The sequence below is a fragment of the Cervus canadensis genome, chromosome 4 (assembly GCF_019320065.1).
Source record: "Cervus canadensis isolate Bull #8, Minnesota chromosome 4, ASM1932006v1, whole genome shotgun sequence".
In the NCBI taxonomy this organism is placed as follows: Eukaryota; Metazoa; Chordata; class Mammalia; order Artiodactyla; family Cervidae; genus Cervus; species Cervus canadensis.
Genome location: NC_057389.1, coordinates 92,613,453 through 92,641,015, shown reverse-complemented (window position 1 = coordinate 92,641,015; position 27,563 = coordinate 92,613,453). Strand labels below are relative to the sequence as shown.

The window sequence follows — 27,563 nt, the reverse complement described above, 5'->3', positions numbered from 1 at the left end:
TAGACTTTATTTCTGGGGTATGCTAAGCAGCTATGCTCTAAATGACTGAAACTCTCCATCTCCTTGTTTGGGCTATGTTTAAAGCAATGAATTTATGTATGTGTAACTGAATCACTTCGTTGTACACCTGAAACTAACACAATATTGATCAACTATAATCCAATATAAAATAAAAATTAAAAAAAATAATTAGGAGTTCCCTGGCGGTCCAGTGGTTAACACTCTGTTCTTCCATTGGAGGGAGCACAGGTTGATCCCTGGTCAGAGAACTAAGATCCTGCAGGCCACACAGCAAGGTTTTTTTTTAAAAAAAAAAAAAAAATTGTTTTTAATTTTAAAAAAAATTTTGTTTAAAGAACTTATGTAAGGAAAGATAAAATAAAAACTCCAAAAAAAGAAAAAAGCCCTGCATTTGTAAATTTTTGAGTTTGGCGTTAGTGGGCTACTGTGAATAATGCTGCTCTGAATATTGTTGTGCAAATATTTGAGTCCCTGCTCCCAGTTCTTTTGGATTTATACCCAGAACCGAAAATTCCATGGACGGAGGAGCCTAGTAGGCTACAGTCCATGGGGTTGCAAATAGTCGGACATGACTGAGCGACTTCACTTTCACTTTTCTTTCCCAGTTCTTTTGGATTTATACCCAGAGTGGAACATAATAATTATTTCATTATTTGAGGAACTTCCAGGCTGATTTCCACAGCAGTTGCATCATTTCATATTCCCACCAGCAATGTACAAGAGTTTCAGTTTCTCCATGTGCTTACCAGTATATTCTTTCAACTTCATGGCAAGTTTGAAATATTTAAAAATAAGTTGATCACCTGAAACTATCACAACATTGTTAACTGGCTATACCCCAATACAAAATAAAAAGTTTAAAGAAAAAAAAGATTGTTAAGGGAATTCCTTGGTGGTCTAGTGGTTAGGACTCTACACTTTCACTGCTGAGGGCATGGGTTCAATCTCATGATTGAACTAGGCTGGGGAACTAGGATCCCCCAAGCAATCCAGCGTGGAGAAAAAAAAGAAGTAGATAGAAGGGGCAAAAGGGGAATCCACTTTTGGTCAAAAAGACATTTCATGCTCTGATAAATTCTAAATAATCAAGTGACATTTTTTCCAAAGAAACTAGCATGTCATAGCATGTCTTTGTAGTGATCATGGCAAGCAGCCTGAGGAGATGCCTGCTTGACATCTCCACTACTGGGTGTGATGGTCATGTTAATTTTAAGATGCCCAAAACTAATGCATGATTTTCTCCCACATCTGTTCCTGCTCAGTCTTACCCCATTTCAGTAAATGACAGTTCCATTATTGAGCAGTTGCTCAAGCCAAAATCCTTGAAGCCACCTTTTATTCTTTTTTCTTTTTTAATTAATTTTTTAATTGAAGGATAATTGCTTTACAGAATTTTGTTGTTTTCTGTCAAACCTCAACATGAATTAGTATAGACGAGTACTCATGTAATCTACCACAAAATCTTGTCAGTTCTACATTCAGCACATATAAAGAATATACAAAATACATCTTTAATGCTACATTGGACTTAAGGACTTACCTGTTTCAACAGTCTGCATTACCTTAACTAATATGATTGACTGATTAAAAGATTGATAGGAAGAAAGAAAAGAGAGATAATGTTAGGTAATAAAAAAGCATTTTGTATTTTTATATAATATTCTTCTACTTATATGTGAATTTTAATATTTATCAACTGACTCTTAGACATACAATCTTATTTTGATCTCTTTACCTATTTTTTTGAAATAAGTTTCTCTCATTTCTATAAAAGCTTGTAAGGCTCTGCTAAAATCTTCTTAAACAATGTCAAATTTCAAGAATAATGTTAAAACTGGGTTTTTTTAAATATTACTCAAAAAATATTATTACTCATCTGTTAAAAATAAGTCATTACATGTAAACATAAATAAATAGTACTTTATTTTTTAAGTATATTTTCCAAAACAAAAAATTAAAAGAGTGGCATTATTTTACATTTTTGCATTATCTCTTTAATGTCTACTTAACAGGAACGGTTGTATTCTCATACTTGCTTTTACAATCATTCTGCTGTGGTATGTTGTTTTGATTGAAGTAGGTGAAGAAATTCAGCTACATACAGATACACAGATGGCAGGGGGAAGTATTTTTATAGCCTCTTCAGATAATTGAAAAGTCTTCTTTGATACAGTACCAGTATTACCAAGTGGTCATTTATTTATTAAAGATTAGTTGCACTGTGGAATCTGAAATCATTATCAATAAACTTGTCATACTCTGTCACAAACAAAAGTCAATTTCAGGTTGATTGAGAATTTAAACATGAAACCAAACATCAAAAGCTGAAGAAGACAATGAAGTTGAACATATTTATAATTGGAGTTTGGGAATGAGACACAGAAACTAACAGATTAAAGTTCAGAATCACTGTTCATCAAGACGCCATAAAGAGGGGCATTGACAAGGAGAAAAGAACTGGCATCAGAAATATCACACTCCTATAACATAGAGAAATGACAAAGATACAGACAGAAATTAGCAAAAGCATGTAAAGGTAATTTCCAAAGGGAAACTCACAAGAGCCAATAAATATAAAAAGATGCCCATTCTCATTAGTAATCAGCAATGAGATACATTTTACATAAAATACAAAAGAAATCTGAACATAAATATTCTACACCCAGTGAGTTCATGGGAGGTGTACAAGAATGTTTATGGCAACTTCTTTAATAAAGGATAAAAGCTACAAACTACCCAGAGAGGCCCATCCACTGTAGACTGGATAAGTAAGTTGTGTACATTCATACAAAAGACTCTTATGTAGCAATTATATAAATTATAGTTTCATGTGACTTAAATAAATCTCAAAAATGAGTGAGCAAAAGTAGGAAAGTATTAACACACTATTCATTTAGGTAGTGTTGTTCCTTTCTCAATTTTTAGCCATGTTTTATTTTGAATAATTTAAGGATCACAAGAAATTACAAAAATAGTACTGAGGTCCCATGGACTCTTTGTCCGGCATCTCCTAATGACAATGCCTTACATACTGACATTGCCGGAATATTATTAACTCAGGTACAGACATCTGTATTTCACCTGTTGTTTACTTGCATTCTTTTTTCTTCTTTTGGCAGGGGATACATAATATTACCCTGGGGAAGGAAATGGCAACCCACTCCAGTATTCTTGCCTGGAGAGTCCTATGGACAGAGGAGCCTGGAGGACTGCAGTCCATGCGGTCGTAAGAGTCGGACATGACTTAGCGACTAAAGCATCACAAGTTGATTGTTTGTTTTTTAACTGTACCTATACATTTGCATCAAATCTTCTCTGTTGCCATTTTTTAAAAGAAATCTGAATAGAAATCAGAACTATGAGGTGGTAGAAGTTAATCTAATACATTAGAAATCACAATAAAAAACTAGACGGGTTTACAGATTGAAAGATACTTTCAGAGTGGACTGACATGGGGGTTGGGATCCAGCTACATCCTTTTTACAAGAGACACCTCTAAAGTACACCGAAGGCTTAACATGAGGCGGGAGAACTATCTGACAGAAGACTGGCGTGGCTTTTTTAATAATAATATTGAACAAAATAGACCTAAAAAAATCTTTCTCCTTGCTGTCTCCAATTTTTCTCCTAGTTTCTTCTGAACCCATTTCAATCAGGTTTTTGTGGACAGCAGGTCACAGAATCAGCTTTGACAAGTTTATCAATGACTCCCATTGATATTCTGTTACCTGCGGTCAAGTTCAGTCAGAAGGAACAGAGAAAGGTGGAGGAAGGCTGGGTCAGGACAGTCCCAGACAGAGGAACAGTCTAGCCAAGTTTGGGCCAGACCAGTGGGGGGTTCTTGAACTGTGGCCATCAGTGGAAGAGCCCATGACCTACAGGGATGGGCTTGTACTAGCACTCCTGCCAGGCTTAGTCCCTGCCAGGAGCAGTCTTAGCACGACCCCAGAGGGAGGTTCTGCGCGGGGCAGCAACCAGGCCACTAGCAAACCAAGCCCATGAGGTGGAAACCCAAGATGCGGGCTCTCCTGGCAACCACACCAGCAGACGCTGTACTCAACGGGAGTGATAAACACTTGGCAGGACCACTTGCTTGGCGATCCAGTGGTTAAGATTCCATGTTGCAGCACAGGGGAATGCGGGTTCAATCCCTGGTCCAGGAACTAAGATCCCACATGCTGTGGAGCAATTAAGCTTGTGAGTCACAACTAGAGAGAAGCCTGTGTGCCGTAACAAAAGACCCCACATGACGAAACGAAGATCCTGTGTGCTGCAACTAAAACCCAATGCAGTCAAATAAAAAAATTTTTAAACTCCTAAGAGAAATAAAGAAAAAACTCTTGATAGCTCCCCCATCATGAAACTACAGTGGAGACTTTAAAAAAAAAAAAAAAAGAATCTTTCTTTTTCTCATGTACCATGAGTCTAGAGATAAGCAGTTCAGTGTCGGTACAGCCACTCAGAGAAATTGCTGAGAAGCAAGGAAGCCTTGTGTTCTGGCAGCACCATCTTTGCCTGTGGCTTCTGCCTACTGGTCACCTTCTTCCAATCCCAGGCATTGTATTTACTTTCCAGGCAGAAAGAAGGAGGAAGGCCCAAGGAGAAAGAGAGTAAGATAACAGGCATGGGATTGTCCCCTTTACAACAGCTTTCCTAGAAATCACACCAGTGATTCTGCCTCTCTGCCATGTGCCAGGGCTGTGAGGCATTCCTTCAGGAAAGATGGGGAGGGACTTTCCTGGTGGCTCAGTGGATGAGAATCTGCCTGCCAATGCAGGAGACATGGGTTCGATCCCTAGCCCAGGAAGATCCCATATGCTGCGCAGCAACTGGGCCTCTGCACCACCACAACTGAAGCCCGTGCTCCACAACAAGAGAAGCCAGCACAATGAGAGGCCTGCGCCCCATAAGAGAAAGTAGCCCCTGCTCACCCCAGCTACAGAAAGCCTGTCTGCAGCAACAAATACCTAGCACATCCAATGATAAATAATTTTTAAAAAAAGAAAAAAGATGGAGAGAGCAAGCTGGGTTTGCTGTTTTTTGTTTTGCTAACATTTAACAAGTTGAGCAAAACCCAGGTTGTGATAGTAGGAAGTGGGAAGAGTGGACACAGAGCAATGTCTGCTGCACTGGGCCCATAAAGTCCCAACAGATGCCAAAGATTCCACATCCTACAGGTCACTGACTCCAACCACAGACAACTAGAATGGAAATGAAAAACAAGGCGACCGAGAAACCCCGGCACCGCATCTAGAAGACATATTCCTGAATAACCCATGTGTAAGGGGCTGTCAAAACGGAAATAAGACAGTATTTAGAACTGAGCCACAATAAGTAATAAGATCACCCATCACAACTTGTTGAATAACTTGGAGGACATTTAGAGTGATATATGTGGCCTTGAGCATTTATATTACGCAAGGAAAAGCCAAGAAACTAATGAGCTCGGGGTCCATGTAAAAAACGCAGCATTGGGGGCTATGTCTAGAAGGGAAAAGAATCTGGAAACAATATATACAGGCACATATAACTGAATCACTTTGCTGAACACCTGAAACTAACACAACACTGTAAATCATCTTTACTTCAGTAATTTTTTAAAAAAAGAATGTAGCATAAAGCCAAACCCACATTCATAACATTGACAGAGCCCCTCTCTCAAAATGAGTTCTCTTGTAAATAGTAAGCGAAGGTCCCATCTGAAGGCCCATCCATAGTCGTTACACTAACACGACCCTTCTCTATTTGTCCTTACGTGTGACATAGAAGGATGGGTGCTCATGAGGGCTTTCACAACTTCCATGAAAAAAAAAAAAAAGTTTTCTGTGCGAGCATCCATTTCCTGGTCTTACCTGATTCTTCTGGGTTAAATCAAGTCACTATTTTCAGAAGGCTATATTTAAGTGTCTATTTTCCCAGGACTTGTTATGTAAGTTTTTTGTTTTTTTTTTCAGCTGTATCTCGCAGCTTGTGGAATCTTAGTTCCCAGACCAGGGATTGAACCCAGCAGGCCCCTTGGCAGAGAGTGCAGAGCCCTAAACAGTGGACCACCAAGGAATTCCCAAGGTTTTTTTTAAAAATAACTTAAAAAATTATATTTTGAATCTTCAAGAAAGGATATTTGTGGGGAGAAATTTGATTAGAGGTTGTATGCTCTAACATTTTATCCATGTTAAATTTCATATGTATATTCATTATATTTTGATTACAGAGGAAATGTCCATTGGGAGATGGTTCTCCATGGGATAACTCACAGTTCCACATGTCCTGCTCTGTTCTGGACTGTGTCCTTGAGGATGCTTATCGAGTAGACATCCTCGGAGCAGAGGGCAGGTATGTTTGCAATCCAGTGTCAGAAAGTTAAGTCTCCCTCCCAGGCAAAGATGGGGCAGATTTGTTTACAGCTCGTTAGAAAACCCTGGGGTTCCTGAGCTGTGACACAAACTGACTTCATGTGTAGCAGCCACGTGGGTCATTTCACATCACCCTTGTGCAACTTGGGAGTCAAGGAAAATCAACAGGAATGTGAAGAATCTGTGGCCTCCTGCACTGTTAATAAAGCCCTTAAGTCTCTGATCCAGAAATCTGGTGTCTCTGGCCAACGTCCATGAAACTGTGGCAGACTAACGGTCAGCCTAGAGGAAGGGGAGATCTTTCTATTTTTGACAATATCCTGGGTCTTGGGATGAATGCTAACGAAGTCTTATGTTTGTAATGGCTCACCCATTAAAAAAAGAAAGGGGGCTTCCCTGGTGGCTCAGATCCCCTGGAGAAGGGAATGGCTACCCACTCCAGGATTCTTGCCTGGAAAATCCCACGGACAGAGGAGGCTGGCAGGCTATACAGCCCATGGGGTCGCAACAAGTCGGACATACATGAGGAGGGAAAACATAAAACAGTTGTCCAAAAAAAAAGCTGGACATACATGAGGAGGGAAAACATAAAACAGTTGTCCAAAAAAAAAGTTGATAATTGGTGAGTGAAGGCATGGACTTTGAGGGAATTTCCCCAACTAACTTTATGAGGCTGGCATATCCCAACAACAAAAGAACAGCATCACAAAGGGAAATTTGCAATCTGATGTCACTCAACGATGCAAAAATCCTAGCTAGCAAACTGGGAGCAGTGCTGTGTAGTAGATATGAGAGGGCAGAGTTAGCCAGGAATGCAAGGTTAATAGCACAGTAGAAGAGTCAATTCAAGTCATTTACCACACAGACATGTTTAAAAAAAAAAAAAAAAAGCTACCTGTATTCATTCATTCATTCAACAAATACTTATTGAGTGCCTGCTATGAGTTCTATCCTTGTTCCAGGGGTTTTGAAATACATCAATGAACAAATACTATCATCTCACGAGATGCAGAACAGACATTCGATTTTGTTAAAAAAAAAAAATGCAATGCCTGTTCTTAAGAAAGAACACTAATGCCCTAGGAGAAGAAGGCAACTTTCTCATCCTGATAAAGTCATCCACCAAAATTTAACAGCAGACAACACTTTGATACAATAGGAATACAATGCCCTTTAAGATCAGGAGGTGCAGAAGGCCCCTTCTAATCAATAGGATTCAAAAGCCCCTGCCAGAGATAGGCAACAAGAGCATAAGAAAGTGGTAAGAATTTAAAAGGAGCAAATGAAATCTATCTGTATATGTAGATATGATTATCTGTAGAAATCCCCCCAACGATCTACCCATCAGTTATTAGACAGGAGTGTATCAAATTTGCTATGAACAGACTCAACAAAGAGAACTCTCTATGAGGACCAGCAAGACACATATACCTCTAGGTCTTCTCCAGAAATACAGTGTGAAGTATTCAGATTCTAGGAAAGAAAACCATGCCATTTCTCACAAGAAGTCCAAAAAGACGTCTAAACGACACAAGGAAAAGAACCAAATTAAAAAGTGTAGCATGGAAACTATGGGTTAAAAGGAAGAAGACCCTGAAAGAGAAGATGACACTCCAAGATAAATACCCCCAACTGAACCCCAATAAATGAGTTAGATCATTTAGATGAATGATCTTTAGATCATTCATTCAGTCCAAAGAAGATTCATTAACAATTGAATACCAGCATTTGAGAAAACAGACAGTGACTGTCCTCTCCGAGGAATGCCACAATTACAAGGATGACTTCACAACTGAGTATTATGGGTCTATCCTGCCATGATGAAGACAGTAGCTATGTTTACCAAAATGAATGCACAATGGAAGAAGCTTTTAAAACAACTTTAGTGGGGTATCACTCACATACCATAAAACTCACACATTTGAAATGTACAGCTCAAATGATTTATAGTCAACGTATCACACTGTGCAACTATCAGCATGAACCAGTTTTAGAACATTTCCATTACCCCAGTAAGATCCCTCATGCCTGCATAGTTAATCGGGTTCTCCCCACCAGCCCAGGCAAAAGTGGACCTCATTTCTGTTTCTATGCCCTCTCTGCCTAATCTGGATATGTCACATAAATGGGCTAATACAGTCTGTGGTCCTTTGTGACTGGTTTCATTCACTGAGCATGTTTTGCAAGGTTCATTCGTTTCCGTGACTTCCCTGGTGGTCAAGTGGTTAAGACACCAAGCTTCCACTGCAGAAGTTCTGTCCCCAGTTGGGAACTAAGATCCCACATGCTGCATGGCACAGTTAAAAAATTGAAAGGAAAAAAAAAAAAAAAAACTTCATGTATTTGTATGGCCAAATAATATTTCATTGTACAGTTAACTATATTTTATTTATTCATTCTCCAGCTCCCCAAAGGGAAATTTGGGGTTTTCTCTTTTTGGCTATCATGACATATGTTTTGAACACTTGTGTGCAAGTCTTTGGACAGCTTTTGATTTCTCTTTAGGGTCAAGTGGTTTTCAGTTACAACCAACACCATTTTAAGTTCCCACCAGCAATGTGTATTCTCTGAACTTTGGAAGCTGCATTTCCTAGTTTCCCTTTTCCCTCAAGATCACATTTGTTGATCGAAATTAACTTTTTTTTAATATTTCTAACTTTGGCCAGGCCTCTCAGCTTGTGGGATCTTAGTTCCCCAACCAGGGACTGAACGCAGAATCACTGCAGTGAGAGCACCAAGTCCTAACCACTGGACCGTCAGGAAATTCCCAATTTCTTACATACTGAGGATCCAGTGTCCACACTTCAAAGTTCTGTGAGTGTTTTGTTTTTTTGTTTTTTTTTTAATAAATAAGCCAATAAGGTGCAGTGCTTTTCGAAAGCACGAGTCTCCTTTTTCCACTTTCTTAATGCAACCTCTGCCTTAAAATAAGGATAAGCCAGCCTGGCTTCTGTTTTTGTATAGTTTTGATGGTGCACAGCCACACCTGTTTATTTATGTATTTTCTGTGGCCATGGTAGAGCTGAGTAGTTGTAACAGAGATCATCTGGCCCACCAAATCAAAAATATTTAATATCTCCCCATTTACCAAAAAAGTTTGCAAACCCCTGTCTTAAAGTGTAGGTTTAGAAATATGCACAAAACACAAAGAGTTAAACTAGTGTGCGTGGGGGGGACTACCCTGTTGGTCCAGGGGTTAACACTCTGTGTTCCCAATGCAGGGAGCCTGGGTTTGATCCCTGGTTGGGGAACTAGATCACACGGATCACAACGAAGACTTGGCACAGTCAAATAAATTTAAATATACAATTTTTAAAAACCCTACTGTTTTGGAGGGCTGAGAAAGAAATACATCAGACTGGCCTAACTTAGAACAGTAAATCTGCTCTGCAAATTAACCCCCAACGCAACTGCTTTAAGGTGTTTAGAGTCCTGTACAAAGCTCTTGATTAGGGCACTGAGAAGGACACTGGCCTATCACGTCGTGTGATGTGGCCATGCATGATGAGGCGATCAGCTTCTAGGCTGTCTACTCAGGTTAAACTGCCAGGCTTAAAGTCATGTTGTTTATTGAGGGTTTTTGTTGTTGTTTTTTGCTGCTAGGCAGCTTGCGGGATCTTAAGTTCCCCAAATAGTGATAGAACATGCACCTCCTACAGTAAAGCATGGAGTCCTACCCACTGGAAATTTCCACCAGGCAATTTTTTTTTTCCCTATCAAATTGCTGCTTTTATTATGGAACACAAAAGCATTTTCATTTCCACAGTTTACAGCTTTGTTAATGATAGGAAAAATCAATGTTATTCTTTCTGGGAAGATGGTAATGTTTTATATCCTAATTCGGATGGTGATTATAGAGGTTTACACACTGGTCAAATTTCATCAACCTGTGACATTTAAAATGGTGCATTTTACATGCAAGGTAACTTTTCAGACAGAATTATAAAATTAAACATCATTCACCAGAGAGAGGTTCAAAGAAACAGCTGCCTGCATGAAAAATACATTTAAAGATTTCTTTTCTTGGTCTTGGAAATGGCAGATATAAAATGAGCAGAGATGTTTAAAAAACTGTGGTTCAACAATCAGCACAAAATTCCATTTCCTGGAGTTCATCTCCCAACTTTGAATAGAAATTATGTTCGACTTAGCGACTGAACAACAAAAGCTGACACCATAAATAAAAATCAACAATGTATAGGAAAACATTTTAGAAGGGTATTTTAGGAACATTTTAGAAGATGAGAATCTAAATGTATTCTCATTTCTAGCAGAGTGTATTCGTGGCTACACATTATTGTCCCAACACAAATCAGCCAAAGACCACCAAGGACAAAACCTATAGTGTAACAAGGTCAGATTTACCAACTTGTTACACAAGAAACGACATCCCTGAGGAACCACCGGGTGTCCCACCAAACCACGGAAGACACAGGGGTATTAGAGGACTGGGGGGAAGGAGAGAGTCTAGTCTGGATGAAATTCAAGTGAAGTAGTATTTTGATAGGCTTAAAAAGTAAAGTGACACTGTGAGTTAAAACAGGTCTAATAGATATATCAGATGATACTTAGAACTAAACCAAAGTTTTAAAAACCTTAGCTTAAAACCCATGTGCAGGTTCAACCAGTGGCTCAGTGGTAAAGACTCTACTTGCCAATGCAGGAGACGCAGGTTTGATCCCTGGGTCAGGAAGATCCCCTGGAGGAGGAAATAGCAATCCACTCCAGTATTTTTGCCTGGAAAATCCCATGAACAGAGAAGCCTGGAGGGCTACAGTCCTAGGGTGGCAAAGAGTCAGACACGGCTTCATGACTGAGCACATACACATGTAATGTAGTCAAATAGGGTATTTAGCAGGATATCTATGGCCTTAACTGCTTAAATTCAAAAACACAGACTGAAAATTAATGAGCTAGATTTCCAGCTTCAAGATAGGACCTAATAAAAGCAAGCCCACATTCTTCACGTTTATATGTTTTCCCTGCCACTCTGAATTTCCTTGTGCAGTAGTTTAAGCCCCAGCAGGCTTCCCCCCATACCAAAGCTATTCATAGAGTTGCTCTCCTGTGGGACGGATGAGCCTTTCTCGGCTTCCACTCCCAGACCTGTCTTCAGTGTGCATCCTCACGTGTTTCCTACGTGATGAATGATGACTGGAGAGCTTCCGACACTGCTACATCTTCCCTCTTGCATGTAGTCTCTTGTGGGCAGTCGCCTTAGAGCTCGTATGGAAGGCTTTTCTGCAGGCGCTGACTGGGTAGGGCTTCTCCCCAGTATGGGTTCTCATGTGCGCCATCAGAAAGAACTTTCTGCTAGAGGTTTTGCCGCATCACTTCACTGGCGGCATTTCTCGCCCGTGTGCACTACGCACTGTCCGGTCACTGCTCCTGACGAAGGCCTTCCCACAGTCACTGCATTCACACAGCTTCTCCTGAGTGTGCATCCTCTTGGCTAGAGCGAGGCTCGAGGTAGAGCTGAAGATCTACCCACACTAGCCACACTTACACGGTTCCTCTCCAGGATGAATTCATGCGTGCGGCCCGAGAGAGGAGTTGCAACTGAAAGCCTTCCCACACTGAGAACACTTGTAGGTTTTCTCACCAGTGTGTGATCACACGTGCACTCCAAGGAAGGAAGGATAACTAAATGCTTCCCCACATTCTTTACGTTCATCGCGTTTCGCGCCTGTGTAATTCCTCTTAGTAGTCAGGTCAGGATTCCTTCTGATGGCTTTTCCACACAGACTCTGTTCATAGGACTTCTTTCTAGGTTGAGCTGGTGCCTGTCAATGAAGAGATAGGCAGTAACTAAAGGCTTTCTCACTTTCATTGCACTCATGGGAATTCTCCCCCATAGGAAGTATGTGGAGTAAAGAAAGCAAATTCCTACCTTAGAAATTGCTACCATTTTCAGAGCAAGTGCACTGCTTCTGCCCTGTCTGAGTTCAAATTGAGCGTACAGAATGAAGTCAAAGTGTTTGGTCGCTCGGTTGGGTCCAACTCTTTGTGACCCCGTGGACTATAGCCCCGCCAGGCTCCTCTGTCCATGGAATTCTCCAGGCAAGAATACTGGAGTGGGAGCCATTCCCTTCTCCAGGGGATGTTCCCAGCCCAGGTATTGAACCTGGGTCTCCTGCATTGCAGGCAGATTCTTTACCATCTGAGCCACCAGGTAAATACAGGGAATGCTCTACCATAAGCTTCCATCATGGCTGCATTCATAAGACTTCTTATATACAGACTTTTTTTTTTCTGATAGTTATGTAAAACAAAAACTCAATTCTAAGTTATATTTATGGACCTGCTTATTTGTGGGATCTATCTATGAATCGCTATTAAAATCAGTTTAGGATATTACCCAAATTCATGGCACCCCAAGGCTCTCTCCTGAGACATGACTTATCTTAGGTGAAGGCTACTGGCCCCTCGTGTCTACCCAGGTTGTTGCGCTCTTTGTCTATCTCATGGCAATTTCCTCCTGCAGAGAACCAGCAATGAACCCTCATGAGCCTTACCCCTTTCCTGCCAGTAAGTGGTTTTTCCCAAACTTTATTCCTTCCAGCCGTGGTCTCTTGGGTTTTAAGCTGAGAATTCTGGTCTGAAATGATCAGAATAAAAAACGTTTAAGTTCATGGAGAAATAAATGGTTAGATAAAACAAAACAACAAACAGAGGCCCATGGAGTTTTTCTTTCATATACTGGCTCTTCTTAGTCACTGTGACAGGGAAGAATGCACCAGCAGCTAAAGACAGACTTAGGATTTCAGCAAGGTATAGAATTTGACAAGGACACAAACAAGGGGTGAAAATGGCAAGTGACAGGTCAGGGAACAAGTTTGTTAAGAATGAGACAACTGCTAATAGTCAAAGAGGGCAAGCAAACTTTGAGGACAGTGGGAAAATGGGCAAATAGCACACTTGGGAATGTTCTGGAAAGAGGAAGCAGTACTCAGTACTCTGTAATGGGAAAAGAACTTAAAGAATGGATACATGCATATGCATAACTAGTTAGGTATTCCTGAATACCTAAAACTAACACAGCATTGTAAATCAACCATACTCCAATAAAAATGAATTAAAAAAAAGAGAAAGCAGGACAGAGCTTATTCTTATAGCAAAAGTGGTAGAAACAGCAAGGATTATGTTCAAATCTTGTAATAACCTACAATGGAAAAGAATCAAAACAACAAAAAAAGAATACAGATATATACATACATGTTGTAGTGGTAGAAACAGCAAGGATTATGTTTAAATCTTGTAATAACCTACAATGGAAAAGAATCAAACAAACAAACAAAAAAAGAATATAGATATATACATAAATGTTGTTGTTTAGTCACTAAGTCATGTCCAACTTCTTGCGACCCCATGGACTATGTAGCCCACCAGGCTCCTCTGTCCATGGGATTTCCCAGGCAAGAATACTGGAGTGGGTAGCCATTCCCTTCTACAGGGGATGCTCCCAACTCAGGGATAGAACTCTACCACTGAGCCCTGAGGAACACCCTATATACATATATATTAATACACATATGGCTGGTGGACTAAGTCCATGTGTCACAAAGAGGTGGCCATGATTTATCGACTAAAACAACATATATGCATGACCGAATCACTCTGCTGTACATCTGAAATGTATCCAACATTGTAAATCAGCTATACTTCAATTAAAAAAAAAAATGGGAGAGAAAAGAGAGAAGGGAAGGAGAGGAAGGAAAGTAGAAGTTTCAAGAGGAAATTCACCCCAAGTGGCTGGACACAATTTCTCAGACAAAAATGACCTTTGAGAAGCTCTGTAAGGGGGGGCTCCTTTTCCCCAGGGCTCACCTGCACAGGTGTCTTGGAGAAGTCTCCTCTTCCGGGTTCTCAGCTCCCTCTGGGTGAGCAGGCGGGGCTTGCGGAGATGATACCCTGGCAGGTGGGGAAAGACACATGAGGTGGGGGGTGTGCAGGGTCGACACGGGAACTCTGCCCAGAGTAGGGCCAACAGTTTCAGCATGTGTGGCCCCATGAGCAGTAACACAATGATGGTTATTGTTTAGTCGCTCAATCGTGTCCCACTCTTTGTGACCCCATGGATTGTAGCCCATCAGGCTTCTCTGTCCATGGGATTTCCCAGGGAGGAATATTGGAGCGGGTTGCCATTTCCTTCTCCGGGGATCTTCCCAGACCAGGGATCAAACCTGCATCTCCTGCATTGGCAGGTGGATTCTTCAACACTGAGGCACCTGGGAAGACCAACATGATAACCCAAGACCCGAAACTATCTCACATCATGCCCTCCAGGGATCCTCAGACCCAAGCTCAGAGACACACATAAGGGGCATGAAAGCTTCCAATCATGAAGAAAATCAGGTTGATATAATGAATAAATCTTCACTCTCAAAAGGAAGACAGGAGACTAGGGGCTAGTGACTGCAGCCCAGACATTAGCCACCTGCTTCTGTAAGTCAAGTTGTATTGGAACACAGCCCTGCCTATTTGCTTACATGCCATCTGCGGTGGCTTCGACACCATAGTGGCAGCATTCAGCAGTTGCAACAGAGACCCAGGGTCCACTGAGCTGAAAATACTTACTCCTTGGCCCCTTAACAAAAAGAGTGCTCACCCCCATTCTACACAATCACTTTTTTTTTTTTGGCTATGCTGCAAAGCTTGCAGGAGCTCAGTTCCCCAACCAAGGATCAAACCTATTCCCCTTCCAGAGGGCAAGTGTCGACCCCTAATCACTGGACTGCCAGAGAAGTCCCTACAATATCACTTCTTAAGGATGGGCCACATACTCCTCCCAAGAGCAAGAATAGTTCCTGCAACACAGCAGGTGCTTGAGAAAGGTTTGCAGCAAAAACCCATGAACGGCACTTCCCTGGTGGTACAGTGGATAAGAATCCACCTGCCAATGCATGGGACATGGGTTTGATCCCTGCTCCAGGAAGATTCTACATGCTGAGGGGCAACTAAGCCTGTGCGCTACTACTGAATCCTTGCACCCTAGAGCCTGTGCTTTGCAACAAGAGACACCACCACAATGAGAAGCCTGTGAACTGCAATGAAGAGTAGGCCCCGCTCGCTGAAACCAGAGAAAACCCACACATAGCAACAAAGACCCAGTGCAGCCAAAAAAATAAAATAAATAATTAAAAAAAAAAAAACCTATGAATGACATCCTGCCCATTGTGTACATATGGTGGGGTGTTGCTCTAGGACCTTGCTTCAGACGTGTAAACTCCCCCATCATTAAGCCACTGATCGCTCTGAAAAACAAAAACAAACAAAACCTACTAACAAAGAGAGGTGGCCGACCACACTCACCCACAGAAGTCAGGTTCCTGTAGTTCTCCAGCATCACGTCTTGGTACAGGATTTTTTGAGCGGGGGCCAGCTGGGCCCATTCCTCCTGGGAGAAGTCCATCGACACTTCCTGGAGGGTCACTGGGTCCTGAAATATCACAACCTCATCTCCATCAGTGTCCCAGGAGGCCAGGGCATCAGGAAGACGGAGCCCGACGACTGAGGCTTGGGAAGTTCAGACAGAAAGGTGATCTTGACCTCAGCAGCCCCATGTAGCCCCATTGATATGTTCATTCTTCAACACACAGTTGAACTCTTCTCCAGCTTGTCTCTGAACCCATCCCTGCCTGGGTCCCCTCAGTCAGGTACACCCAGCCCTGAGCTCCCCAAGGTCCTGGAAGAATACTTGGTAAATGAATGAGTTAAAGCAACTATACTCCAAAAAAATTATTTTTTAAATAAATGGTAACAAATTTTAATTTTTTTTTTAATTTAGATAAATGAATGAGTGATGTTCCCAAGAGTTCCTGAGACAAAGTGGTCTCATAGATTTTCTTGATTTTCTGTCACAGCCCAGAAGTGACTATACTGAGAAAAGTTCATAAATACTGAGGCAGTGCCAGCATTCTCTGGGAAGCTCCTTCGCCACCGTTAGAGGAAGAGTAGGGACAAGTCCCGGTGGGGTTGGAGGCTCCAGGCCACCCACCCTCAGGGAAGGGAGACGCCATGTTGGATGGAGGGGGATTTCCAGTTACCTCTGACCAGGCTGTTGGCAGCTCTGCAGCTACTGCTTCCTCCTCCATGTTCCCCTCCTGGTGACAGGTGGGGTCCCGAGCAGGCATAGCTAGAGGACAGGGGAGATGCTGTGAGAAACAGGCCAAGGCTGGATTTCACTCCACCCAAGCCTGGACACTACTTCATACCACCCTGAATGAAGCCAAGGCAAGCCCGCCTACCTGCCTTCAGGGAGGTTTCCTAAAATGCCAGGGAGGCCCTGTATCTCTCATATTTAGAAAAGAGGCCTGTGGACCTTGTTGCCCAGGGGAAGCCTAGTTATCTCCCGTGACTATTGTGGGTAATCAAGTTTCAGAACAGTTTTGCAAGTCAGTCGTCCAAATTTATAAATCGAAAACAAGGAGGGGAATGCCCTGGCAGTCCAGTGGCTAGGACTCCAGGCTTTTACTGCCAAGGGCCCAGGTTCAATCCCTGCTTGGAGAATTAAGATCCCACAAGCCACTTGGCAAGGGGAAAAAAAAGAAAGAAAAAGGAACGGGATGTCCCTGGTAGTCCAGGGGTTAAGACCCTGCACTCCTAGTGCAGGGGGCCAGGGTTCTATCCTTGGTCAGGCACAGCCAAAAAAAAAGGATGGGAGGGAGGGGGGAAGGAAGGAAGCAAGGAATAATACAATATTATACCCCAAATATCCAAAACCCTAAAAAGCATCAATCCTGGGGCGCAGGGGCTCCTGGGGCTCCACTCCCACCTCGTCCTGGCCTTTGGAAGCCCTGGAGGAAGAGGGTCTCAAAATACTGGCCAGGGCACAAACTAGCTCTGGGAGGGGGCTCGAGGGGGAAGAAAGCCCGTGTGGGAGTGGCTGGAGCTTGGTGATTGGAGTGTCTGGGGAGGAAAACTGAAGGAGCAGAGGGACCAGAAGCTGAGTCAAGACCACAGCAAAGGATGGACTTCCCTGAGTCTGGTGGTTAAGAGTCCTCCTGCCAATGCAGAGGACACAGGTTTGATCCCTGGTCCAGGAAGATTCCACATGCTGTGGGGCAACTAAGCCCATGCTCCACAACAAGAGAAGCCACAGCAATGAGATGCCCATGCAACGTAACTGAGAGTAGCCACCCCCCACCACCGCCCCACCACTCGCCCCCAACTAGAGAAAAGCACCCGCAACAACAGAGACCCAGTGCAGCCAAAACTAAATAAATAATAATAAAAGACCAGGGCAAAGGGACGTGTGGGTTTATATCCCATGACTAGCTGAGCAGAAGAATTTGGCACCAAGAGTGTTCTGTTCCTATTTTTATTTTTTTAAGATCATATTGACTGCTATTCACAGAACAGAACTGGGGAGGGCAGAAATAGAAGCAGTGGGCTGGTAAGCAGCAGTGGCAGGGCCCAGAATGCCTTGGAAGAGGCCAGGAGCAGCAGAGACCATTCTAAATCATTAGTATGGTATACATATCAGAGGAAACACCAAAGGATTTGCTAGGGAATTCAACTGGGGTGGAAGGGGGGCCAACTGACCCTCAGCCAATGGGAGAAGGTCAAGAAACCAAGGGAGGGTCACTGGATCTTTTATATTCACAATGTTGAATTTTTGGAGGTGGGGAAGGGAGGAAGGCCCAGCTTGCAGGATCTTAGTTCCCCGACCAGGGATTGAACCTGGGCCCCAGCAGTGAAAGCGCTGAGTCCTAACCACTGGACAACCAGAGAATTCCCAACAACTGAACTTTATACCTGAGCCCTGTGGTCCTAGAAAACAGTGATGGGTAAGAACCACCTCTCCAACCCTTTCTGTCCTGCCATTAAACACCCTTCCCCAAACAACTCAGGTAAGACCCAAGTATGACCCTGTTTACCTAGGACAAGGCCAGACAGAGGCTATCCGAATTCCCAATATCTGTCTTGTGAATGAGTAGCTGAACTGTCTGTCCCCCTTGAACAGCCTGGACAGAACTTCACCAAGCTTCAGTCAGGCTTCTCCCCACCCCCCAACCCCCAACCCTCCTGGGTCACTGAACTTTGACCCACCCATGAACCTGGAAACCAGTTGTCCGCCCTGACAAACTACCCTACCACCCCATCAGTCATCCCACTTCTCAGCTTTGTTTATTCTTTCCTATCAAAGAAAGCCTGACCTGGGATTTCCCCGGCAGCCCTGTGGTTAAGACTCCAGGCTTCCAATGCAGGGGGCACAAGCTCAATCCCTGTTTGGGGAACGAAAATCCCACATGCTGCATTGTGCAGCCAAAAAGAAAAATAAAGCCTGACCCTAAGATGCGAGATTTCAGCCTACAGCAAGTCTCTCCTTACAATATTAGTACACTGGCTAAAAGATGACCACTACTTGAGAGGGAAAGATGGAGGAGAAGCAAGTTTGTTCAAGGTGAGGTTTGGAGGAGGCAAAAATATATGTATTTTGTCTAACATGTGAAAATTAATATGCATATATCATATATACTTTACACACAATATGCATTATGTATTTTACAGATTTAACAAATGGCATATTTTCCCATCAAATTTAAAAGGGTTATCCCAGGTGGTGCAGTGGTAAAGACTCCGGAGATGCAAGAGACTTGGGTTCAATCTCTGGGTTGGGAAGATCCCCTGGAGAAGGTAATGGCAACCCACTCCAAGGTTCTTGCCTGAAGAATCCCATGGACAGGGGAGCCTGGCAGGCTACAGTCCATGGGGTCGCAGAGTCAGACACGACTGAGCATACACATCACACATACAACCCAGAAAGCTCAGGCACTAGTGAACTTGGGAGGACAGAGGGTAAGGGGCGTCTATTCATTCTGACTATGCTCTCCCCTCTCCTTGGCAAAAGAGGAGGGGGCTGTTGTCAGCTGGAGGTTTCAGAAAGGTAAAGGAAATTTCCTCTTGCGGCAGCGCCACCCCTACAAGGCAGACTCCCTCGGAGAGAGGCTTGATACAGCAGAGGGTTTTTTTGTTTTTTGCAAGAGGGATATCAAGGCCTGTTCTTAGGCTTGTGGGAGTGACAGGGGCTGGGGGGAATAATTTCAAAATGTGGTGGACCAGCAGGCTAAGAGAGAGCTTCAGGGGATGTCTCTTTTTTTGGGCGGGGAGCCCTACACTGGCTCTAAGTTGCAGCATGTGGGGTCTAGTTCCTGACCAGGGATCAAACCAGCACCCCCTGCATTGGAAGCATGGAGTCTTAGCCACTGGACCACCAGGGAAGTGCCCCAGGGAAGTTCCCCAGGGATGTCTTATCTGGGCTCCAGGTTCAGGCAGCCACCTGCCCTCAGTACCCAGTAGAAAAATTTGTCTTTGCCACAGATGACAAAGATGACCAGGGGCCCGTGGCAGTTGGGACTGTGCTGAGGATAATTTGAATTTATGTGTATAAAAATTATAAATATCCCCATGCCTTCAACTAGCAACTTGCAGGATTGTAGCTAAGAGAAACCTTGGCACCTGTGTAGATATAGACAGATAAACAGATGTGTATGTATATTCAAGCTTGTTTACTATTATACAAACTGTTTATAATGGGTAAGAACTAGAACTAACCAAAATATCCATTAGAGTATAGCAAGGGGCTAAAGATTGACCAGATATTTGTATGTGGGATATGATTATGGCTTTTAAAACCAAAAAACTGACATAGATCTTGAAGTATTAAATACATTCACATAATCTATAAAAGTATGTGTATGCTCAGTGGCTCAGCCTGTCCAACTCCTTGCAACCCCAAGGACTGTAGCCCGCCAGGCTCCTCTGTCCATGGGATTCTCCAGGCAAGAATACTGGAGTGGGTTGCCATTTCCTACTCTAAGGGATCTTCCCGAACAAGTGATCAAACTCAAGTCTCCTGCACCGCAAACGTGCAATTCCTGCACTGCAGGTGTATTCTTTACCACTGTGCCATCTGGGAAGCTTGTAAAATATATGTATGTGTTAAATATGACTGAGAAAAAGGCCTTCAATGAATACTTCTCCAAAGAAAATACATAAATGGCCAATAAGCACACAAAAAGATGCTTGACATCACTAATCATTAGGGAAATGCAAACATGAACCATATTGAGGGACTTTCCTGGCAGTCCGGTGGTTAAGACTCCACACTTCCAGGGGCCGTGGGTTGGATACCAGGTCAGGGAACTAAGATCCCACAGGTTGGTGGGGCAAATAAATAAATAAATAACAAGACATCACTTCATACCCAGCAGGATGACCCTTATCACAAGAAAAAAAACTAACAATTGTTGGAGAGGATGTGGAGAAACTGGAACACTTATGTATTGTTGGTGGGAATGTGAAATGTGCAGCTACTGTTAAAAAGTGTGATGGTTCCTCAAAAACTGAATCACAGAACTACCTTACAGACCCAGCAATTCGAGTTTTTCCATTCTTTTGGATGTCCATACCCAGCAATAGTATATACATCCAAAAGAACTGAAAACAGAGACTCAAACAGATATGTGCACATGAATATTCATAGCTGCATCATTCACAATAGAGGAAAGGTAGAAAAAGTCCCCATGTTCATCAACAGATGAATGAATAAGCAACATGTGTATACTTAGAATGGAATATTATTCAGCCTTGTGTGTTAGCTGCTCAATCGTGTCCAACTCTTTGTGACCCCATGGACTGTAGCCCGCCAGGTTTCTCTGTCCATGGAATCTGAAAAGTAAAAGTCACTCAGTCATGTCCAACTCTTTGCAACCCCATGGACTATAGTCCATGGAATTCTCTAGGCCAAAATACTGGAGTAGGAAGCTTTTCCCTTCTCCAGGGGATCTTCCCAACCCAGGGACTGAACCTAGGTCTCCCACATTGCAGGCAGATTCTTTACCAGCTGAGCCACAAGGGAAGCCCAAGAATACTGGAGTGGGTAGCCTATCCCTTCTCCAGCGGATCTTCCCAACCCAGGAATTGAACTGGGGCCTCCTGCATTGCAGGCATTTTCGTTACCAATGAGCTAACAGGGAAGCCATTCAGCCTTATAAAGGAATGAAATTCTGACACATGCTACAACATGGAAGAATTTTGAAAATATTATGCTAAGTGAAATAAGCTGGACACAAAAGGACGGATACCATATGATCCCACTTATCTGAGGTACGTAGGTAAGGGTCAACTTCACAGAGAAAGAAAGCAGAACAAAGGGTACCAGGGTCTGGAAGTTAGGGTTCTGGGGAGTTACTGTTTAATGGGTACAGTTTCCATTTGGGAAAATGAAAAAGTTCTGGAGATGGATGGTGGTGCTGACTGAACAACAATGTGAATATGCTTAATGCTACTGAAAAGTACCCTCAAAAAAGGTTAAAAACTGGGATTTCCCTGCTGATCCAGTGATGAAGACTTCACCTTCCAATGCAGGGGGTGAGGGCTGGATCCCTGGGTGGGAGCTAATAAGATCCCATATGCCTTGGGGCCAAAAAACCAAAAGACAGAAGCAATATTGTAACAAACTCACTAAAGACTTTTTTTTTAATGGTTTAAGTAAAAAAAAAAAAAAACTTTAAAAAAGTTAAAAGGAAAATTATATGTTATATATCATTTACTACAATTTGCAAAAAAACTGCAAAGGCCTACTGAGATAGGTAACACTGGGACCCTCTGGAGAAGAGCACAACACTGTTTCATGGATATTTGGCAGGGGAAATATGAAGGGAAATGTTGATATTTTTACTCTACAGTTTCCTGAATTACTTTAATTTTTTCATATTCAGTTTATTTCAATAATATAAATATTCCTTCCACAATTCCTACTTTATGTAAGTTGTGAAAAGTGAAAGTGTTAGTCCCTCAGTTGTGTCCACCTCTTTGCGACCCAATGGACTGTAACCTGCCAGGCTCCTCTGTCCATGGAATTCTCCAGGCAGGAATACTGGAGTGGGTTGCCATTCCCTCCTTCAGGGGATCTTCCCAATCCAGGAATCAAACCCACATGTCCTGCGTTGCAGGCAGATTCTTTACCGTCTGAGCCACCAGGCAAGCTTAGCTGAAATAAAATGTGTTTAGACTAATTGTTTAAAGAAAATAACAGTAGGGACTTTCCTGGTGGTCCAGTGGCTAAGACTCGGTGCTCCCAATGCAGGCCGCCTGAATTCCGTTCCTGGTCGGGGGAACTAGATCCCATATGCTGCAACTAAGACCTGGTACAGCCAAATAATACATAAATAAACTATTAAAAATAAATAGATTTTCATCTTTATTTTTGAAAAATTAAAATAATAAAATAACACTACCATGCAAAATGACTTTTCAACTCGGCATAGAACAAAAGATACATGACATGTAACATTTTCAGTTTGTTTCTGTTTTTTAAACTACAATATTTACTTTGAAAAGCACAGCACTGTTTCTTTTAGAAATATTCACTTCCCCTTTCTACATATACCAAAAATGATTCCTTCTCACCTCTCTCTAGAGTTAAACTCTTATCCAGAAAGTAGCAGGCATGAGATTGTAGCCACAAACAACTACAGATGGAAGATAACTCAAGTGTTAAAAATTGCATAAGGACAAATGGCAACCTCTGCCCCAATTCCATGCTGAATTCTCTTCTGCTCAACCTCCTTCATGAGTAGGAATGTACCCTTAGCTCAAAACTATCCCAGTTTTGCTGTTCAAGCAGTCACTGCTTTGGGAAAGATCCCAGTGTCCTCCTTACTTGCTGCAAGTAATAAATCCTTACCTCTCCTGCTCTTTGGCTTGGTTATGTCATTTGGCTAGATGCCCCACCAAGAGATGAACCCACATTTCAGGTAACACTGCCTCCTTTTCTCATCACTCTCTGCCCTTCCAGGTCAGGTCTCTCTTTCCTTCATTTAGGCAATACACCAGGCTCTGTCCTGCTTCTGGGATTCTGAACTTCCCGTCCACCTCTCAGACCCCCTTCTTCCACAGCCTCTGCCCAGCTCTGTCCCACTTATCTTTCAGTTCTTAAATATCAGCACCACCTAATATCAAGCCTCCGCCCCTGCTTGTCCATATAATTAAGCTCATCTGTCCATTATAGGCCCTCATATCAGTTTCACATCTGTTTCTCCTCTAAACAGCTGGCGGGAGACAGCACTGTGCATTTTTTATTTTTCTGGTGCCCATGCATTGACTTAGGTTTGGCTCACACTCAGCACCCAGTGAGTTTTGTTGAGTGCCCTGGACAATGTTCAGTTACAGCTAGACTGAGAAGGTGCACACATCCAATAAGAGATACAGTACAAATATTAACACTGGAATTAATTTAAATGGCTGTCCACAATATAAGCCACTCATGTTATTTAAGAAACGGTAAGGCAGGCAATGGGGTCGCAGAGTCAGACACAACTTAGCGACTGAACAACAAGGTGTGAGAAGTATTTTCAGAAACAAGGAACCCGTGTTGCTGAATTTCCTCCAGAATCATTTTTCCTCCAATTTTTCACCCATGAGTTTTTAACTTCACTGAAGAAAAAAAAAAAAAAATCTCACTTGGTCAAAACACATCTCGTTTAAGGCTACTAAATTCGATTTTCTTCTACTAGTATTAAGAAAGCTGCTTCCTCCCTTTTACTGAAGAATCCTTTTGTTTTAATGAAATACAACCTCATGTATTTCACTTTGGATTCTTGTCACTCTTTCACTGCAAATATACAACACCAAAATCCCTTTTAATAATATCAATATTAAGAGATCCCTATATTTTTAAACTCAGCGGCGATCACAGCCACTGGAGGAAAGTTGGAGCTGATTCCGGATGTAAAGAATTGAATAATCTTACTTTAATTTTAAGACCTGTTATTTCCGTTTTCACTTCTCTTCCTTTGTTTTCTTTATTACACTTGCTTATTTATACTCACCCTAGAATCCTGAAATTATCTTCCCAAATGAATTTGTCAAATATAAATAAAAATTGAAAACAAGTTTATCTTAACCTCACCTCAATGCCGCTCACGAAAGCAAAAGTCTTGTACAAGTAAAATTCTCTTGTACAAGGAAGGCAGAAAGGGACCTCCTTGACTAAATTTCACGGGCACACACAAAAAAATTTTTCACCGGCGCCTTTCGCTGGAAAAACGGACGAAACGGCCAGATCACGAGAGCCCAAGGACACGAGGACGGAAGGTCAACGCCAGCTGGGTACCCAGTCGCTCGAATCCCCGCCTCCGGAGGCCTAAGGCCCCACCCTCTCTCAGACCCCGCCCCTTGGAGCTCCACGCCCCCTCCCCCCTATGCCCCGCCTCCCAGAATTCCACATTCACGCCGAGACCCCGCCCCGCTGAGCCCGGTCTCCCCGCCCAGAGCCCGCCCCTTGGATCGTACGCCCCTGCCCCCGCCTAGACCCCGCCCCCAGAGGCCCATCTTCCCGCCCTTCTCAAGACCGCTCCGCGAGCACCGTCGCCTGCCTCCCGAGCCCCATCTCCAAGTCCTTATCCAGACCCCACCCCACAAGCACCCTCTCCTCGCCCTCGCGAGTTCCCGCCCCCCAAGAGGCGGGGCCGCACACGGAACTGCTCCTCGGTGGCTGGAGGCAGGTCGCTAGGAAAACAGTGGCGCGGTTTCGATAAGGATGGCCGCTCCAGGGACGCCCACTCCATTTCCTTAGAAGGGGGAAGACTCGGGGACCGACCTAGCAGCACCTGAGGCGGCGAGAGCGGCGACCACAGCACCTTCTAGCCTCGGGGCCGGAGAGTCCCAGTATCCTCCCACCGGAGCCGTTGGGCCCGCGGGGCAGGCTCCAATAGGGATCCTGGGGGCGGGGCCAGGCGGGAGGCTCGGGCTGGGCGGGGCACCAGGGCCACTGAAGTCGGTTGGACCGGTCCTCGAGCACTGAGAATGCTTTTCTCCCAGCTCGAGCAACTCCTTAGTACCTCCTTTCCCTAAGGCATACTAAGTTTGCTGGTGGTCTGTTATGCAGCAGTGGATAACTAATACAACCCTCTTCAGTTTTTTATTTCTATTATTATCTTTGAACCTGTGTGTTAAGTAACTTCAGTAGTGGCCGATTCGTTGCGACCCTGTGGACTTTGTAGCCCGTCAGGCTCCTCTCTCCATGAGATTCTCCTGGCAAGAATACTGGAGTGGATTGCCATGCCCTCCGCCAGGGGACCTTCCCCACTCAGGGATCGAACCCTCAACGCTTAAGTCTCCTGCGTTGGCAGCTGGTTTCTTTACCACTAGCGCCACCTGGGAAGAACTTCTCTTACATTTGTATATTAATCCTGAGACTTGTTCAGTCGCTCAGTCGTAACTGCCTCTCAGCAACCCCATGGACTGGCAACACACTAGGCTTCCCTTTCCTTCACTATCTCACTGGAGGTTGCCCAAGGTCATGTCCACTGAATTGGTGATGCCATCCATCCATCTCATCCTCTGTTGCCCCCTTCTCCTCCTGCCCTCAATATTTCCCAGTATCAGGGTCTTTTCCAATGAGTTAGCTCTTTGCATCAGGTGGTCAAAATATTGGAGCTCCAGCAGTCGGTCCTTCCCATGAATATTCAGGGTTGATTTCCTTTAGGATTGACTGGTTTAATCGCCTTGCTGTCCAAGGGCCTTTCAAGAGTCTGCTCCAGCACCACAGTTCAAAAGCATCAATTCTTCAGTGCTAGGCCTTCTTTATGGTCCACCTGTCACATCTGTACCATAGCTTTGATGATACCTTTGTAGGCAAAGTGACATCTCTGCTTTTTACACTAAGTTCATCATAGCTTTTCTGTCAAGGAGCAAGTGTCTTTTAGTTTTATAACTGCAGTCACTGCCCACAGTGATTTTGGAGTCAAAGAAAATAAAATCTGCCACTGTTTCCACTTTTCCCCCATCTTATTTGCTATGAGGTGATGGAACCAGTTGTCGTGATCTGTTTTTTGAATATTGAGTTTCAAGCCAGCATTTTCATTGTCCTCTTTTACCCTCATCAAGAGGCTCTTAAGTTTCTCTTCACTTTCTGCTATTAGAGTGGTGTCATCTGCATATCTGAGGTTACTGATATTTCTCCCAGTAGTCTTGATTCTAGCTTGTTATTCATCCAGCCCAGCATTTTGCATAATGTACTCTGCATATAAGTTAAATAAGTAGGGTGACAATATATAGCCTTGTCATAATCCTTTCCCAATTTTGAACCAGACCATTGTTCTATGTTCAATTCCAACTGTTGCTTCTTGACCTGCATACAGGTTTCTCAGGAGGCAGGTAAGGTGGTATGGTATTCTCATCTCTTTAAGAATTTCCCCAGTTTGTTGTTATCCATGCAGTCAAAGGATTTAGTGCAGTCAATGAAGCAGGAGTAGATGTTTTTCTGGAATTCATTGCTTTTTATATGATCCAACAGATGTTGGCAATTTGATCTCTGGTCCCTCTGCCCTTTCTGAATCCAGTTTGTACATCTGGAAGTTCTCAGTTCACGTACTGCTGAAGCCTAGCTTGAAGGATTTTGAGCATTACCTCGCTAGCATGTGAAATGAACACAATTGTACAGTAGTTTGAGTATCATTTGGCATTGCCTTTTTTGGGGATTGGAATGAAAACTGACCTTTTCCAGTCCTGTGGCCCCTGCTGAGTTTTCCAAATTGTAGACACTATAGATACATACATCTAAGTTTTAGTTTAATTTCCCATTTGATTGCTTGGGGGGAGTTCTGAGAGTTGAGGGACCCGCTTTGATTTAAATCAAAGATGTAAATCAGTATTCACCTGATAAAGTAGATGCCCAACAAATATGCATTCCTTTATTTTTCCCCTTATGAGGAATGAAGGGGAATACAAATGTTAGAGCTTTCTTAATTCCTGTTATAAAGTTATATTTATAATTTACATGGCAAATATAATGATGTGTTGCCACCTGCTGGGGATCAAGGGTATCATGTGCTGTCTCAAGCAGCTGCTCTTGAAACCAACCACAAAATAATTTTTTCTGTATTGGATAGTTCTCATTAAAAGAAAAAAAAAAAATTTTTCCTGGCAAAGCCCCCTTGCCTGCCCACTTGCATCTCTCACAAGCATCCTGGATTCCTTCTGCACTGAGACATAAAAATAGCTGAGTCTCAGGAAGTCCAGACACAAGATACTGACACCCACTCCAGGTAGAAAAAGTTAATGATTAATGATGGTAGGCTGTCCACAAGCATGTAGACCCTAGATCATTTGGACCTGAGGGTTAGTGATGCTGACTCCTACTTACCATACCACCAGTGCTCCAGAAGAATTCAAGCCCAT

The 27,563-nt window shown here is 43.1% G+C and overlaps 1 protein-coding gene and 1 non-coding gene across 2 annotated transcripts; both read right to left on the bottom strand.

Annotated features, from left to right (window-relative positions):
* Positions 1-1,921: 1,921 nt before the first annotated feature.
* On the bottom strand, positions 1,922-27,563 carry LOC122440921 (zinc finger protein 177-like). Its single transcript, XM_043467586.1, has 7 exons — positions 27,529-27,563; positions 24,982-25,101; positions 16,421-16,509; positions 15,687-15,890; positions 14,202-14,285; positions 12,890-12,972; positions 1,922-12,157 (listed from the first exon to the last, which is right to left on the bottom strand). The coding sequence occupies exons 1-7, from the start codon at positions 27,561-27,563 to the stop codon at positions 11,987-11,989; spliced, it is 786 nt and encodes a 261-aa protein (XP_043323521.1). The 3' UTR covers positions 1,922-11,986.
* Positions 18,036-18,107, bottom strand: TRNAE-UUC. Its single transcript has one exon. It is a non-coding gene; the product is annotated as a tRNA-Glu (tRNA).